General features: G+C 25.0%; 1 protein-coding gene across 12 annotated transcripts in view; it reads right to left on the reverse strand.

Annotated features, from left to right (window-relative positions):
* LOC122854553 (rap guanine nucleotide exchange factor 6-like) overlaps positions 1-19,666 on the reverse strand; it is a 52,495-nt gene that overhangs the window by 13,283 nt on the left and 19,546 nt on the right. For 10 of the 12 annotated variants that reach the window (XM_044155336.1, XM_044155334.1, XM_044155338.1 and 7 more), the window contains one exon: positions 9,408-9,483. In XM_044155336.1, coding sequence (XP_044011271.1) covers positions 9,408-9,483 — 76 coding nt within the window. Of the gene's footprint in view, positions 1-784; positions 2,249-9,407; positions 9,484-11,857; positions 12,322-19,666 lie in introns of those variants that run through there. The other 2 variants (XM_044155339.1, XM_044155340.1) reach the window with 2 other exon arrangements.

The following is a 19,666-nucleotide window of genomic DNA, read 5'->3' on the forward strand; positions in this document are numbered from 1 at the left end:
CACATCCGCCATACCCAGTCAAAGTCATTGTCATGTTTAACAAAAGCGCATGTATATATAACTTGTACAAGGGGAGAAAGAGAAATTGGATGGTATAAGAGGAGTAACAAGTGAGGGGGTTTATGTCACAGTTCAATGCATTTGAGTGTTCTTCTAACGATGCCTCTTCTCTCAAATGTCAAGAGGTATATATAAATCCCTTCTCTATAACTTTTCCATCATCATTTTATATGTCTTAACAACTACATTCTGGAATTACATGATCAAATGGATAATTTTGTTTGCATCAATACTGCACCTTCACAAGTAATCATATATTAATTCAAATTATTAGATTTTTTTTTCAAAAATTGTATAGATATTTAAAGCCAAACTTTTAACAAAAAAAATAAGCTTTTAAATTAGTTTTTCATTTTTATTATCATATGATAATTTTGAGGAAATATTTGTTTAATTATAACTTATTTTTTCCTATGAAAATTTTAAATAAAATAAATAAATAATTTCAAAAAAAAAAAAACAACAAAGAAAAAAATTTAAATTCATGCTGATTAAAAAAACTTGGTTATTATAATATTTATAAAAAAAATATTGACAAATAATAGTATTCATTTTTGAAATTGTTAGTTATTTAAATGAGAAAAAGTTTGTTTTTTTTTTAAATAAATTTAAATGTATTATTTAAAGAAGCTATACTTTTTTTTTCTTTAGTTTTATTAATATATTTGTTGAATTGAAAAATGAGAAAAAAAATGATATTTTAAATGATTAGATATAATTTTACCTCGAATGAGGTGATTGACATTGTGTATGGTGTACCAGGCCAACTTTTTGTACCAGAACGACCTCGTTTTTCCCTCATGATGATCGGTCGGGGTCGTTTTATACCCAATGATAATTTTTTTCTATGTTTCAACATATTATTATATGTATAATTATTGTATTGTAATAATTTTTTAAATTATTTATATATTTGTTTATCCATTTTCAACACTATATCTACTTTGACATATGATTTTTATAAAATATATTTTCCTTGTTATATTTTTAATATAATATGTTTAAACTATTTCTTATTTTAAATATTTATTATTTTTCTAATCAAGCGTCAATATAACGCTTGGTTAAATTGCGTCCATTTACCAAAGCGAAAGTCCGCTGAATGATCAGCGGAAACGTTCACGTGGAATTCGGTCAAGCAAACATATCATCACTACTGTATCACACTTCCTTTTCTCTTTTTTATGATTTTTTTTTAAATTTTCACAAACTATGCATTTATCAAATAATAATATTAATATTTTTTTATGAATCAAAAATATGATTTCATTGGTAATTGTATCACTTTGCATTAGTCACTCACATCACTGAATCACTTGGTTTTTTAATTGTATAAATGTTGATGAGTTGAGTAAATAAAAGAGAAATTATAGAAAAAAAAGAAAACAATAGTAATAATAAACTAGATAAATAATTTTGTATATAAATCAAAAAAAATTTAAGAAATTTTGATAAATGAAAGAGCGTGGATTTTGTGTTTTCTGGTTGAACGCGCGACCAAAGGCGCGTGCATTCACTGACTGGTTGACTCGTTTGCTTTCGACAATTTTTTTTATTTTTATTATTTTTCTCTTCCAACGAATATAACGATAAAACACTCCTCGGATGAGGAAAAAAAAAGAGACACAATGTATAAGAGAGATAAAAAAATAAAAAATGAGAGTTATTATAACAGACTGAACCGAGAATTACCGAACCCAACCGAAAATTAATTTATAAAAGCGCGGATAGAAATATATACACGTGTTTGAAGCACGAGATAAGCACCTATTTTGTTTTTTTAAATAAATTTTAAAATAATTAAATACCCTGCAAAAGGTAAATGATAGTAAATGATAAATGATTTTTTTTTATTCTACTATAAGGTGGGTTTGTTGAAAAAAAATAATATCTTGTTGAGACAAGAGTTGAAGACATTCAAATTATATCTTACTTGTACGTGTTTAAAATTTACATTAAAATATAAACATTGAGATAAATTTTTACAAAACTAAACTGTGAGATATGTCGCTCACAAGATTCCAAGCACAAATGTGAAGCTAAAAATTTATTTTAAATATTTTCATGTACCCTCTCCTGCATGGTTTTACTCTATATACAACTTCATATAATTTTCATGTGTTTGTACTATATTTTTGTTAAATATATATTCACAAATGCTTGTTTAATTTATATGTAGTAGTTGAATTTATTTTTGGTACCACCCGCGTTGTCGCGACAAATTAAAATAAATAAAAATAAAATTATTAAAACAAAACAACTAAAAAATTCTAAAGTCTTAAAAGCTTTAGCAAAAAAAGCGATATAAAATATGTATATTTTTTATGAAATTTGAAACTAAAGGGATTTTTACTAACTCGACACACAAAGACCAATTTATTTTTTTTATTTTCAAATTTAAAATATATATTTTTTTTTTCATTTCGACAACAAGTAGATTTAGGAGAATTTATAGTGCGAATTTTTTAAAACGACTTAAATATCGTGTTAAATTAATTGAGAATATATTTGTAATAACTTTTTTGTATTTATTGTTTTTTAAATAAATATTTTAGTCACAATAAATTAAAATATTTGTAGCACTTTTTCGAGAATATTTTTTCTTATATTTTAAAAAAAATTTAAAAAGCTCTTTATCTCATTATACCACTATTTTTTATATATAACTATTAAAATAATAAAATAACATATATTTAATAATTATTAAATACACAAAAATATTAAAAACTTCAACTCAAATAATATAAACGCTTTTTTTTTAATTTCTGTAAATTTCTAACAACATCTATTTCGTTCAAATGACAAAACAGTACTGACTCTACCCTGAGCTTTCGATAACGCACGACACTGTCTTTCCCGTCATGAATATGTCACAAGAGCTTTATTGTTTAACTTTTTATTTCTTTCATTCAATGTCCATTTGGATATATCTACTATGTACATATATGAAAACATATAGCTTTAGTGTTAGTTTAAAGATACTAAGAAACATGACGCATATTATAATTTGTATATGGCTGGGAGTAAAATAAAATAAATGAAAATATATATAAAAATTAATTAACAACAGATAAAGATGTATAGAAATGAGTCTATCTCAACGATTGACTCAACAGCATATAATATGCAAATGAAAATTAACTATTAGTCATATACTTTTTTAATAAAAAATTTAACGAAAAACTAAACGAAATTTTTTGCTTTTTTCATTGTATTTATTTGTTAAATTTACACTACATAGTGCAAATAAATAAATACATAAAGTTTCATAATAGAATTGAAAAAAAAAATAAGATCAAACTGGATACTAAAAGTTTGTGGAGGTTCAATCAAGTGTAACTAGTGTATCGCACTCTGTACTACTATGGTGTGTACTACAAGTTGAATCGATATATATATCTTACAGCTTCGTATATCGACACCAAAAAGAGCACATGAATGGAATTTACGAGGTCAATTGAATTCTCAAGACGTGTAGTATATATATATTTCATACTAAAAAAATTTCTAACGGTATAAAAAAAATACAATTTATAGATTCTCAAGTCATCCGGGATATCGTCAAGCATCATTTGTTTAAACTTTTTTTTTCATTTAGTTTAATTTTAAAAAATAAAACTTTTTATTTATAAAATAAAAATAAAATTTTATTCTTTCATTGTTTTATCCTTATTTTATCATGCAAATAAAAATTATATAAAGATAAATTTAATCAAAGTTTAAAAAATATAAAAATTTAGTTCTATACAAAATAAATCTTGAGAATATATTATTTTTTTTATTTCCATTTTTATTGATAAAAAAAGTAGATTAAAATATAATTTGCTGTATTAAAATATAAAAAGTTTTAAGACTCTATTAACTTATTGAAACGAAAATTGCGAATTTAAAATAAAATCATTCGTGAAATTTAAATAAAACTATGAATTTAAAATAACAGTAAGAAGTGTGATGAATTGATTAAACATAAAATAAAGAAATTGAATAAAAAATGACATATAAATGAAAAAAAAAATTCGATGACAAGACGCCGGAAATGGAGGACGTGTCATGAAGAGTTTGCTTTAAAGTATATAACGATGACTACGATGAATGAACTTGACTCTTCATGTGTCTATACTTACAAAACACTGTACAAATTTACTAATACTCCAAAGTATTTATATACATCGTCAAAATACAAAAATAGTAGCTACAAAAAACGACAAAAACCAGACAAATTTCAAGTAAATATAATACTAGTTAAAATAATAATGACATGAACAAAAAAAAAAAACAAAAAAGTACTGTATTCTCAAATGAATTATGAAAGTAGCATATAATAGTTTTGTGAAATTAACCGCCTACGTTTTGACCCAGCATATATTTAATTTATTTCCAACTCAATAATGTGTGATAAATCTATCAAAATCCCAAATATCTTTTTGTATATTATTTTATCAAAAAAAAAATATGAAATATTTTATTGTTATAGTTATTATTACATATTTTTTTTTGTTATACCTTTTTTTAACATCGGACATTCACACAACCCTCGTATTCATAAATAAACTTACACATTTTTATGTCAAAATAACATTCTGCAAGCTCACTAAAACTGAATCATCTCGTCTTTCGTTGCAGTATATTTTATTATTCTCATATACTAAAATTTCGAATAACTGCAGTGCTTTAATTTCTCTTTAAAATTAATTTTCTTTTATATAAATTTACGGGATAAAAAAAATTAACCAATAGATATGACAGGTGAATAAACTTATTGCAAAAAGAGTTTAGTTATCTGCTTTTTTCCCTCATGAATAGATTTTTTTTTAAAACTGCAGTTTTACTTTGCGGTCGTAAAAAGCTTTTGCAAATATAAACTAATATAATATTTGTTAAAAATAAATACACTTGTTTTCAAGTTTTACGGTAGTCTGATTATTTTGGTAAAGTTGTTTGATGTCATATAGAGAAAATATTTGTTCAACAAATAAACAGTATTATTGTGTATGCGCTTGAAATGTCAAACGATGTTTGTTGTGATTGCTTAGTCCTGTTGACCAATGAGTGACCAATGAGAATAACTTTTATACTAAATAAACAAGTTAACTTTTAAACAGATATATAAATTCAAGATGATGGATTACTTGAAATAGTCTATTTTATATTTTTAATCTTAATTTACAATTATCAAAATACATAGCTGTATAAAAACATGTCTCGTGTGTGTATACGATCAAACTTTTTACAACGTCGTAAAAGAAAAAAAATTTGGCAATTTATATAACGAACTCTTGTGTTATCGTAAATGGTCTAGTGCACTTGGAGATAGACAAAAGTTCACAAAGCCACAAACTAGTGTACATAAAAAACATTACATTTGGACTCATCGCTGTTTATAGAAAGACACTTTTCAACTCCAAGATCAGTAATGGAGTTTCAACGTAACGAAAAAAAGCAAAAATCGAATTTATATAGTAAATAAACACACACGTGTACAAAAGAAACGTACGTGCTCTTAAATTTCATCCTTTTGATAATAAAGAATAAAAATATATATAAAAAAATACATAAAATAAACTCACTTCAAAGCTTGTATGTATAATTTTTTTTCCATTAGAAAAAAATTAGATAAAAAAGGAATTTTTTAATTTTAAAAACAACCAAGTAAGATAAATCATTTTTCATTTTTTTCATTTATACTGCAGTAGAATATGAAGTTTACTATCTTTTTTGTATTTTTTTTATTTTTTATTTTGAACTTCCAATGACTATAGCTAGTTTGTATATTAATCATTTGTTATTTTATATTTGTTAGAACAATGTAAATATGTTTACGAGTCTGTTGAGACAAGAATAAGTAAAATAAAGGAGCCGGAAGTATATTTATTTTGAAAGGTCACGTATAATATCGATCCTCATTCAGATAGTTAGCTTGTCACGACCCACACACAAATACCCAGGAGAATTAATTTACCCAGATTCACAATTTTATATACAAAACTATATCTATGTGGAATTATTTTTTTATAAATAACAAAATAAAAAAACATAATGTTATTATTACTATTTTTTAATGAAGAAATTTATACATAAAAATACTATGAAAAAAAAAAAAAAAACTATATAAATAATAAGGATTATATTCAAAAAATTAAATTAAAATAAAAAATTCTTTTTTACTTTAGATTAAATATATATTCCAGGTAGAAATCGTGGGTTGATATATATAAAAAAAAAAACTGATAATAAAAATTCAAATTTATATATGGAGATGAGCTTTTTTTTTGTTAATAAAAGAAAAAAAAATAAAGGCTAACAACAAATAGGGCCAATTTTTGTAGACACAGTAGTTTTTTGTTATATATATTTTTTTTTTTCTCAGAAACACTTGGAGTTGTGAGAATTTCAAGAAATTGAATAAAAAAATAAATTAGACCCTTTAGTAATGCGACGATATAAAAAAGATTATGACAAATTTGTCAAGGATACTTGACTTATTATTGAAGCCTATAGTAGTAAGCGTGACAAGGCAACATGACAACTAAATACGTACATATATATTGTATTTGAGTGTATGGACATAATGAGATTACCCTAATTAGTCGAAAGGCCAATGGGGCTGTTAAATATGTGACAACCTACACACAAATACAATTAAATGTACAATTTTTCAGAGGTCAAAGTTCAATTTTGTACATATAACTTTTATTATAAAATTATTTTAAACTTTAAAATATGACAATAATGCAATATGTTGATAAAAAAAAAAGGAAATAAAATTGATAATAAAAGATATAATAAATATTGGATCACAGAGTGGCACGGTGCCTGTGTCGGATTATATTGATAATAATAATGTTAATCTAAAACTCTGGCGACATTTATCCATGCGCCGATACACCCGTGTAGTCATTATCATGTGAAATTTGAGATTATCATTATATCGAGTAGTAGTATGAGTTGTCTATAAAGCTCAATTCATCGTTACATGGTATGGACACCCAAGTATATTATATGAACAAAAGTGCAGTGTATATATATGCATGCACAGGGTTTATATCTACCCCCCAAGTTGGTTTGTTATATATACGGAAAGTGTCAGTGTGCACACCAATGATTTCATGAGAACAATAATAATTGCACTTGGTTGCATATAAGGATAAAATCCGGTGCATTCATGATAAGAGAATATGTCGCGACTCTGGTGACTCTGATGGCGACGGGAAGTCGTATCGTCTGATGCATATCCTGATACAATATCAAGACATTTAGTCATATTAATTTTCTAAAAATAATTTACATATAGATCAAAAGTAGGTTTTATTTTTGATAGTATATTGTTGTGTTCAAACATCATGATGACCTTTGTTAATCTAGAAAATCTTATTTGATCCTGTTTTTTATTTTCTCAAGAGATTAATAGCAGTAGATTTATATACACATTACCGAAAATCAATCTCAATTCATCCCTGATACATGTGTTTCTGAATAATCCAATTTTATCCAGTTCCTGTTTATTTAAATTTTCATCATGTGATTTATTTACAATTCATATGTTCATTTACAATTGGCATTTAAAAAAAAAAAATTTTACATATTGAAAACTCAATGTGAATTGGCTTTTACAATTGAAATATAAATCACCAATTTTATTTATAAATATGTATATGAATAATTTATATATAAAAGTTTGTAAAGTAATTATTTTTATTATTCAAAAAAAAAAAAAAAATTGAATATCTTTGTGGTAATAAATTTTGGTATATTTTTTTAAAACGAGAATAATTTATTTTTTAAAAATTGAAAAATATTAAAAATTCATTACTTTTAATCTTTCAAGATAATGTGAAAACTTTTAAACTTATATTTTAAAAATAGATAAAAAAAATACATCTAACGTGTAATTAGATTGTCGAGTAAGTGATTTTTTTTTTAAAAGAACCTTGAGTGTTTCACTCGATTGTAAAAGCTAACGAATTTTCTTATGGAATAAAAAAGAAAATGTACTCTTTGGTGATTTATATTTTTTTTTTTTGAACATCGGTAAAGCAGTTTATTATTTTCTAGATGGCAGCACAATTTACAAGTTGGTTGATTGTTTAAAAAAATAATAGTGACACTGACAATTAAGTTACTTGAAATTGGTTCTACTATTTTTGACATGAAACGATCCATCAAAAAAATTAAATTACATATAGATATATTTAAAAAATAAAAAAGAAACCAGTATTTTTTGAATACTTGAACACCTAGTTTCCAATCAATCCAAAAGTTCGACGTTCAAATCAAACTCTGAATAATTACTGGATTTGCCAAAACTTTTATTTTCAATTTACTATCCTTGTCGAAACTGTGACATTGAATGTTTCAAATCTGAAACTTGGTATATGCATGCATGCATTAAGTACACATTCACATATGCATATTTAACATACCCTCGTATATATACACATTGAAATATGATGGGAGACGATTATAAACCCCTGAAGAGAAGTAAATATCGACATAACTCATCTCAAGTTATACAGTATAAATAATGATTTTATGTCAATCCTAGAAACTTTAGTACATTTATGTTAAATATAATTTTCAATGTGTTATTAATCACACTAGAAATCATCCGCACTGATAAATCGTACAACTGGTAAAAAATGTATAATAAAAAAATGAAAAATATAAATAATCGTAGCTGAAAATTAAATGCAATCAAAAACCGGTCATACTCGCACTGTGAAAAATTCAACACCGGAAAAGCAAAACGTGCTGTATTCATTATCATTTGAAATATTTTATATATATATAAAAATTAAACGGAAGTCATGCAAGAATATTTTTCAACCGTAATCACTGGTCAGTTAAAAAATCTTAATTTTTTTTGCAACTTTTTACGCAACGGTAAATAAGTATATAAATTAAAAACAGTAAAAATAATATAAAAATATATTTTTATATACATTTGTTGTTGTTTTTATTTTGTTGAGATAATTATTTTATTTTTTTTTTTTGTATCTTGTATAGTAAATCTTTAACTGATAGAACACGAAATGAAATTACATTTGAAACAATGAGATTCGTGTCCTTGGCTAAATCACATTTACGGAATAATGAATTCTCGTAAATAGCGTGTCGTTGTGATGGTGCAGTCTTGAATACTGCTCGAAATAAGGGATGATAGTAAAAAAGAAATAAAAGAGCAGTAGATAAAAAAATAAATAGTGTTGATGATAAATTGTTATCTTAAAAGTAAATGGTGATTTTTTTTTGTACGGAGGCTGAGAGCTAAAGGCTCAGCCGCACAGTATTTTTTTATATTGTTTTTTATTATTAAAAATTTAATATTTTTTTGTAAATTTAATACTCACCACTATCATCTCGGAGGGTTCGAGGACAAAACACTCGTTTGGTCGTCTAGCGCTACCACCCGTTCGCTTTCCAAAGCTGAAACAAACGAGACAACCCCAAGGGCATTTCATTAATTATTTGGCATTTAATGGTTTTATGAACGTAATTGGATAAAACATAAAGCAAAGTACAATTCACATCACATATTATTATATCTACACATATTCAAGTGTCAGTCATTTACAAGTTCAAGGATTTTATTTTATTTTATTTTTTTATTTTAAATTTTTAAACGCGCATAACTCGTTAGGCTGAAGTTTCATCAGACACATATACTTGGAAAATAAATACATGATTGTTATTGAAGGTTAAAATTTATTATGTTTATATATTATTTTTTTTATTATATAAAGTTTAGAACGCAGACATTAGAAGTTTGATAGCTAGCTGAAATTTCGAAAACTTGTTAGAGCCTTTAAGGAGAGACATGCTCTCATTAACATCTTATGAAAATTTTGGGAAACCATGCTGTTTCTTCTCGTAAATTTTCACACTGTTTATAAATTTAATAATACACATAATAGCCTATATTAATTATCCATAAACTCTTTATAACTTTTACTGTGTAAAAAAAAATTAAATTATTATATTTTCTTTTTTTAAATATTTAAAAAAAGAAAATATAATAATATTTTACTTATAATAATATAGTAATATTACTGAGAATTTCGTTGGAAAATTTTATATATATTTTAAGCAAATATTTTTATAGATACACGTGGATTTTTTCATGGAAAAAAAAAAAAAAAATTAAATCGAATATTTCAATGCAAATGGAATTTTATCAACTTTCTTTAAAAAAATAATTTCTCTTTGTATAGTTTTTTTTTATTGGAAATTTTATTAGTGCAATATAGTCTATGAATTATTTAAAAAATTCAAAACATGATTTTTCATATTTCATTGTATATTTTTACACAATAAATTGTTTTAAAATTTTATTTTGTTATTTAAAAATAATATTCAAGTTATTCTAGGAATATCTGTTGGTATATACGGAGTAGTAATGTACATTTGAAATTGAAGTTTGTGCAAAATGCAATCATGAAAATATCTAATTACAATAATTAGCAATATCCTTGTTATCTTGAAAATTAATGAAGAGATGATCCAGTTCATATTTGACTTAATTAAACACGATATACATATCTAAATATTATACTAAATATATATATCTCCATTTGTAGAAACGAATTTTATAATAATTATAATTAGCATAAACTAAATAATATTTATCATAACAATTATTCGTTTCAACACAAATGCAGCGCAGATGTTATAACAACTCTCAAACAAACCGTTAAAATTCACTTTCAAGTTTCAATAATCAACGAGTGGCATTTGTAAATCGTATAGGTATATATACACTTAATCCATTCCGGGTATACAATTATAATTTTTATAACAAGTTTTATTCGGGCTTTTGAGTTTCCACTTAAACTAGGCTTAATACTATCTTGTTCATCGATTTGTCATAGGGTCAAAGCAACTCTCTACTACTAAATATCATCAACGAAAAAAAAAAAAACATTTGCATATGAGCTTATATTTTTTTTTCAATTATATAACCAACAAACCGATCATCATCATAATCCCAAAACCCTAACAAAAGAAAATAATAATATCCTTTTAATTTAAAAAACTTGATAATATTTCAAATTTTTGTTTTTTTATATATTTCTTTTCAATATTATAACAGGGGTCTTTGAATTATTACTTAATGAACAAGTATTGATAATTTACCCTTCAATAAAAATAAATCAATAATAATAATAATAAATTAAATACATATATAAAAAAGTTTTGTATAGAATTTAGGAAAATTAATGGACAAAAATAACAAACAGTTGCGATCGATGAAGTGGTGAAAACCAATATGGCTGTGGTTTTCACAAGCCCTTTATATATTAAACTAATTTTCATGGACGATTGGAAATGTTGCAATGTGATCGGCTCATTCATTTTACAATATATATAGTTGCAAATAAATAAATATATATACACGTGGCTATGTAATTGAGAGAGAAACGCATATTACATCAGGATGAATAGTGAATTTCTATATTGAGGGGTGAAGGGTGGCTTGAACGAGAGAGATAACTTTGCAGACTGCCATTTAATTTCATTATGTGGGATTGGGGTAAAACCAGTATAGACACCATGGTATATGGTGGTTGGCCTATTCAACAATGCAATTCACTTCATTGTCTAAATACATTAACCATATGTTTATGTATATAAGCAATGTCAACATCAGAAATTCGTGATTTATACTTGATGCGCGTTTATAGTTATATATTTAGATAAACAATTTTTATAAATTTAAAAAACCTGCAATTATTTTAATTAATTAATATATATTGTCATAAAAAATCAATGAATTTTCATTTATGACAATAGATAAACTTACCATACTGAAAATCTTCTTCTTGGAAATGCTGGTGGTGGTGGTGGTTGTATACGATGACCTCTATCGACACTTTCGCTTCTCAGGGCTTGTACAGCTTTGGGCACAGCCCTTACTGGTTCTTGCATATTTTTTTGTGTTATATTATCAACAAAATTAACAACTCCACCACCATGAAAACTATTCCAACGTCTCACGGGACCACGAATTGACGTTGTGCCATTCGGGCCCCGCATTTGATTTGTATGTTTATGCATTTTAAATTTTTTTTTTCTTTCAATTTTATATTTAACGCTTTCTTTTTTTTTTTTTTTTTGATGCTAAAAATATTTTGTATTGCTATTAGGCCTTATTTAGATGCTTTATAATTCGACAGTCAAGCATTATTGATGTCATTATTATTTTAACTTTGTTGGCTTTATTTTACTACTACTATTTTCTTTTTTTTTTTTTTTTTATCATTTGGTTTTATGATTATTGTTTTTTACGAATTTTTTTTTTTTCACCCTCTTAGACACTGATCCTTGTCTTTGTCCTTGGATTTCCAAGAACAGTATTTTGCCAATGTCGATCCATATTCGACACGCTTGCCTATTCTCCGAAAATGTTTTACTGAAGGATGAAAAAAAAAAAAAAAAATTTATGTTACAACATGAATTTAAGTCATTGACTTTTATCGCACCGTGAACCAGCAGTAAATAATTTTGCGACGTGATCTATCATTTTTTGTAATTAAAGAGATTATTTATAAGAGGAAATATATATATATTCAAAATGACCGAAATGAAAATAAATAAAAAAATGTTCAACTGTGATAAATGTGAGACAAAGGGACAAGATGTGCAATGTTATCTGTGAGGGTCGTTAATGTCATCACGATAAAACACCAAGACAATTTTTTCATTATTTTATATTTTTTTTTTAGCCCTCCCATTCAACAGAATAAACTTTCATAAATAAACTGTGTGTTTATTTATAACACAATACTGTAATTAAACTATATTTTCATTTTATGATAAAAAAAAATTTTTTAAATAAAAAAACCATAAAAAAAATAGCTCTTGTTTTGTTGCTAGGGGTTGAATATTTTTATTATTATTTTCGTCAGGTTTATAACAAAAATTTAAGGGATTTGGTAAAAGCTTTTGAGCACTGTTGCATCTTGGGAGCATTATATATTTTTTTTATATATTTTTTTAAACGTGAAGAAACTTTTTACCTAGATCGCGTTATAGCCCTTTCATAATTTTGTAATTCTTTATTCTACAAAGTCATATCAGCACGATCTAGTCATCGTTCATGTATGTACATGAAATATATATACATATATAAATTATGATGAAGAAAGAGAAAGGAAATCATGTGGCTCAGTAATTTTTCTTGTCACAGGAAATTTCTTTTTCCTTTTGCAAATAGATCACAAAACTGTGTCAATTGCTCTTTAGAAAATTTAACATTCAAGAATAAAAAATAGACAGGGTATTAAAAAATTTCTATTGTCTTAATTAAATGAATTAATTTTTCATTTAAAATTATTATCTATTAGTATTTTATTAATACTTGTTATATTTATTATTTTTTTTATTTTTATTTATAAGATTTTCGAAATGTCGTCAGCATGTTTTCCAATACTTTGAACATATTTAAAAAAAAAAGAAAAATATATATACTAAAGACTTTGTTCATCGAGTACCGACCTGACAGCAGTTTTCAAGTTGAATGAAAACCCAGTAAAGAAACACATTGAATTTCAAATGCATCGAAAAAGTAAAGGGAAAACACTCCAGGGGTTTTTTTTTCTGTCTCCATGGTGGCCATATATATATACACACACACGCAACTTTAGTATCATCTTATATACCTGTCAGATATATGAGATTTTTTTAGGAGTATCCTGGAATACAGTGTGTGTATTTTTCCGGATATTTTCCAAGAGGAGATTACACTGTTCAGGTAGTAACAAATCTACTCCACTATACCTCTATCGAATTTCTCTGGTGTGCAAGGAAAAAACCTTTCCACCAAAATTTCTAGAAGCAAAAAAATAAACTTCCACAACGAAATTTAATAAGATTTTATTCAATTCTCATTTATTATAATTTTTTTTTTTAAATTCAATCTTAAACGAATGATAACATATCAATTTTAAATTAAAAAAAATAATTGACAAGTTTAAAAATTTTATTAACTGAATCATTATTAGTGCAGGCTGATTCATGAATATCCGTATTATATTCCAAAAAAAAAAAGGGGAAATTATAAAGACGACAGTCTTGTAAACATGTATATATTAGTGTATGGCTTTTTTACAGTCCGACAAATTTAAGAAAACGAAATTTTTGAATTTAGCAACAAACGAAACTGATTTTTTTATGAAACTTTTATTTCGAAAAACCAATGGCTATTATAAAAAAGTTTATTTCTCAACAACAGACGTAACACAATGTCATCTGTACAACATTGAAAACCATACTGATAAAGTAAATCATGTACATGATAAAACTTTTTATCTATTGTGTTAAAATTTTAACTAAAAAAAAAGTTGTGTGTTCAACAGACTAGAAAAAAAGAGAAAAAGTTTTCAACTGCGAGGAAAAAAAGATAAAAACATTTGAATTAAAAATCATGAAAATATGAAATTTAAAAATATTTTAATTTAACAACGTGAATTTTTTCATGCATATCTTCCGGTTTAACAGACGATACATATATATTTTTTTTTATTTATAATATATTTTGCACTACTATATACTTAGCGATTTTCGTTCCGCATAAATCTTTGGGTTCATTGTCTTCTACTTATAACTGACCAATCTATAAACCGTTGTTAATAAATATCTACTTGACGTAAAAAAAAAATTAAAACATGATGCGTTTAGTCTTTGTTGTTTTTAGTAACTATCTCACTCAACTTGTGAAAATTATAACTCATGAATAACAAGATAAAATAAGAAAATAAATATACAAAAAATTACTGGTTTATTTTTTTTTTTTTCAATATAAATATAAGTGATGCAAAGTTTCGATAAAAAACAAACTCGTCATAAGTATACAACGTAATAATAAATTTAAATAATAAACTATATAGTCAAATAATTGTAACATACAAAAAATAAAATACTCTTTTTATAAATATATATATTCAAGATTCTTGAAGAATTTTTTAAATAATAATATAAGCATAAAACTGGACATTTAGCTGAAGAAATAATATATACAATTCATGATGATGTAAAAAAAAAAAAAAAGCGAAAAAGAAAATAAAAGATTCTTCAAGTATACAAATGTATTGTTATCTTCCAAAAAAGGATATTCTAATCCTAATAAAGGTGCTACGCTATGCAATTTTTTATTTTATTTTCTTAAGACACGAATAAGTACTATTTGAGCTTAACAAGCATTATTCCCATCCAGATTACTGCGTCCTTGATAAATTTGTTCGTGAGAATTTTTTTTAAATATTATTTTCTTCATTGTATTTAAAAAATATACAATATTATTACAAATAACCGTAAAATTTAACTCAAAAAAAACCTTCCAATTGACATTGAAATTTAATTAGTATTTTTTAATTAAAAAAAAAATAAAATTCATAATTATACTTGTCAAATATAAAGTTTGAAAATAATATTGAAATAATTTAAATTGATTTCAAAACTTGTATAAAATGTAATTTTCATTTTGAAAATATCAATAAAATTAATTAGTGAGAATAGTCAATGTCAGTTACATTTAATATGATGCTGTCGAAATTAGTACAGTTGATTGACACAATAGAACAATTACTTTGATAATTATAATCAACGAGAAATCATAGTACATAATTTAATAAATTTCATATTATCACAATTAGATATATTACATGTTTTACAAAAAAAAAAAAATTAAATAAACTGTTATGTGACCGCGGTAATATTTATTATGTGAAAATTAAATATGAAAATATAAAAAAATAATAATTTTAATGGAAATTATTATTTTGCATTTTATTGTATGTGTGGAAAATGTATATATTTTTTTCTTGATGTGGATGTAGTATATGTGGTAAAAAATGGCTGAATTTAATGGATAATATAATGTCTGTATAACAAAGTGAAGCACACGATGGTGTATATACGTATATATGTTCACAATTGCAAGTAGCTGGGTGTAATTGCCGTATCGAGCCCCGTTGCCGTGATTCCGGAAGAATAAAGAGGAAGAAATGGCAAAAAAAATATAAAAAGTTTTAAATTTACAAAAAAAATTGACTACGAAGCAATTCAAGTTCCCTGTATAGTCATCAAGTATGTCACGTGAGACAAAAAAAAAAAGGGTTAAGAAAAAAGCAACACTTAACTTTGGTGTCTAGAAAAATGAGGCTGTTATTATTTCGAACAAATAAAATATCTATTAATAAACCACCCACATCATCAGTGATTCTCAATCAAGGTGAAATATTAAATAAATCGATTTTTATTATTTTTTTTAGTAATAAAAATATATTTCATCTTTGAAAAATAATATTAGCAAACAATATTGGCAAATTGGCAAATGAAAAATAAATTATAAATTAAATCAAACGTATATTCATTAACCGAGAAAATTACCAATTAATAATAGTAATAATTAAATAATAATAATAATGAAAAAAGTTTTTTACTATCTGCATTTTAGTTAATGGAAAAAAGAAATTAGCCTTTATTTTTTTAATACTGAAAAAAATTTCATTATCACAATGGAGTTTGATAAAAAAGAAATGATAATAATAATCAAGTTAAAGTGGAATATAAACAAAAGACGCAAAGGATAAAAAATAAATAGAAATAATATAAATATAAAAAGAATATAAACAAAGAGTGAAAGATAAATAAATAAAAAAAGGATTAAAAAAAAAAAATTGCAAATGCGTTTGGAACGTGAAGTACCCAAAGAATCCGAGCAAACTGTTTCAGTTGACTGAGCCGATAACCATCCACGACGATCCTCTTGGATTCATGCCAATTTTATTCGAAATAAAAAATTTATATATGATACATACAAGTGTATAGTGTACATATACATTCACATTTCACATTGAAATATAGATAAACAGATATCTATACAGATATACATCATGCATCTGGTTTCTCCTCGATACCAGAGCAATAAATCCTGCTCAGGTCAGCACATATTCACCTCAAAAAAAAAAATGAAAATAAAAGCTGATTTTTTTTACACTTCACCATTATTCAACTCCCTTTCATTTCCACGAATTGATAGAGAAAATAATTCGTAAATTTTACTTGTTCATCCCCGTGAATTATTTTTACTTTCTAATATTATTATAGATTTTTTAAAAAATTATATCAACAATTTAAATTTTTATTTAGTATTAATTTTTTTTGCTATATATTTCTTTAGACACATAGAATTAACTTCGGTTCATTATTTTCGTCGAAATATTTAGCTAGACAAAGAAAAAATGTTGCTAGACATTCAACGAAATAATTCAAGGCAGAAATAAAAAAAAATCAAAGCGACGACAAAGACCAATATGTAAGAAAAAAAAAATGATGATGATGATGATATACTTTTTAAAATTGTGTCGTTTAAATAAAGATACTTTGGGTATGTGTCATTGTGTCATGTCAACGAAAGTAAAGTGATAAATACAACCTCATTATTTGTCACAAAAATAATATCACATTGACTCAATAATGCAACACAATGAAGTAGAGTAAAATAAATAAAAAACATATGACTTAATAATATACTCAAGTATATTTAAAAGAATTATTGTAAATATTTTGAAGAATGATAAATTTATCAACAAGTATTTAATTCAATGTCAGCATTAAAATACCCACATGCAATAATATTAAACATAATTTATATATAATTTTATTCGGATAAAAATGAACAACAATATATAATGAAAAAATTGTTGATGATTGGTGGATGATTGATACTTCAATATATAAAAATATAAGGAAGTAAAAAATAAATAAAATAGCATATCATCTAGTATATAACCAAAGAAGAAAAGTTTGATAACTTGCCCACGCAAATCTTGGTAAAAACTCCATCACAATATAATATATCTAACCATTATACAAGTTATAAATTTTATTTTTTATTATTTTTATTCCAAGTTGTCGTCTCATTCGTCTCCCTCAGCCACAAACATCTAGACAACTAGACATATAATATATAGCTATCCAAGGATACAGAATACTCAACAGAGTTTGTACTCAAACTGATGTAGAGAAACCTCACGATCTTTGGCCTTACACAACACCCTCTAGAATCATCAGCAACCCTGATATATATATGTACATTATTTACGTACAATGTGCCCTCTGTATATGCCACTGTAAATATATATATATATACACTCAAACTTTCAAGTCTCAAGCCAAATCGATTTCCTCTATTTACCCTCTCCCTTTCATCATGATTATCCTTGACATCAACTTTGTACATATCCTCACACAGGAGAAGGGTCTTGAACACGCTCTTCATAAATTCACGTGGCCCATCATCATCATCATCAACAAATACTCACGAACAAATGCCAGGAAATAACCCGATTTATATTTGTTTTTTTCTCTTTCTCTTTTTCATAATTGTCATTGTGAAAAATTACATGAAAAAAAAAGGGTTAGCTCGAAAAAGAATTGAGATTAAATCATGATAAAAAATTTAAATATTAAAAAATTTATATAATGCAAATAAAAAAAAATGGGAGTTACAGAAATATGAAAGAAATAAAAATTAAATATATAATTTTGACGCGTGCAAGCTAATCAGCATAGAAAAAAATCAAGATTTTAGTGCGATTAGATTTATTGTGTCGGAGAGAAAAAAAAGAGGTACTTCAGAGAGGATGTATAATAGAAAAAGAGGGTGATGATGTTGGCAAAAGACACAATGCCTTGAAAACATCTGCAATATTGTTTTTTTTTTTTTTTTTTTAATATTATTTTACGAAAATTTGAATATTTGTATATTGTATTTCGAGCGATAGTTGAGGAAAAGAAAATATTATTTTAGGGGTAGTTTTGTGTTTATATTGAAACTTGCCTTTTCGTTGGAAAATTCATGGGTCATCAATAATAGTGTGTGAATAGATTTTCAAGTTTATTTAAACTAAGAGAAAATATTTTTGAATTTTACTATTTGGGGAATGAAGAGTTGAATATTATTTATCAATTTTATTTTCATTTAAAAATGTGGATATAATCAAACTCGATTAAATATATTTGATAAATTTTTAATTAATGAAATTCAATAATTGTTCATTGGTTACACAACGACATAGCTTTAGTATTAAATTTTATCAACAAAATTCAATTTTTTTTCTTTTTGATATATAATTGGAGTGGTCATCATCGATGCTTTTTAATTATTGATATTGTTTGTTTAATAAAATTCGGTAATAGCTATAAAATACCGAGGGAATATTCGAAACATTTTCATAAAATAAATACATAAAATTATAATGGAAATTTTACAGTTAAATATTTATTTTCACTAGGATGATATTGTAAACAATTGTATTATTTATTCAATTTTTTAAATGCATTAAATATTTAATGCACTTGAGAGTTCAAAATATAAAACAAACTTTTTATATCAAACTGTCAATTATTAAAACTAGAGTTTTTATATTTGACAGAATATTTAGAGACAGAAATTGTTTAAATTTTTAATTTAGCATTTATTTAAAAAAATATATATATTTTTATTTAAATACACAAGGGGATACAAAAAAATGATGCAGAAATAAAACAGAGACACATGATAATAGACATGAAAAATCTCACATGTTCCAACATCTGCCTACTTGGT

Source organism: Aphidius gifuensis, linkage group LG4 (assembly GCF_014905175.1).
Source record: "Aphidius gifuensis isolate YNYX2018 linkage group LG4, ASM1490517v1, whole genome shotgun sequence".
In the NCBI taxonomy this organism is placed as follows: domain Eukaryota; kingdom Metazoa; phylum Arthropoda; class Insecta; order Hymenoptera; family Braconidae; genus Aphidius; species Aphidius gifuensis.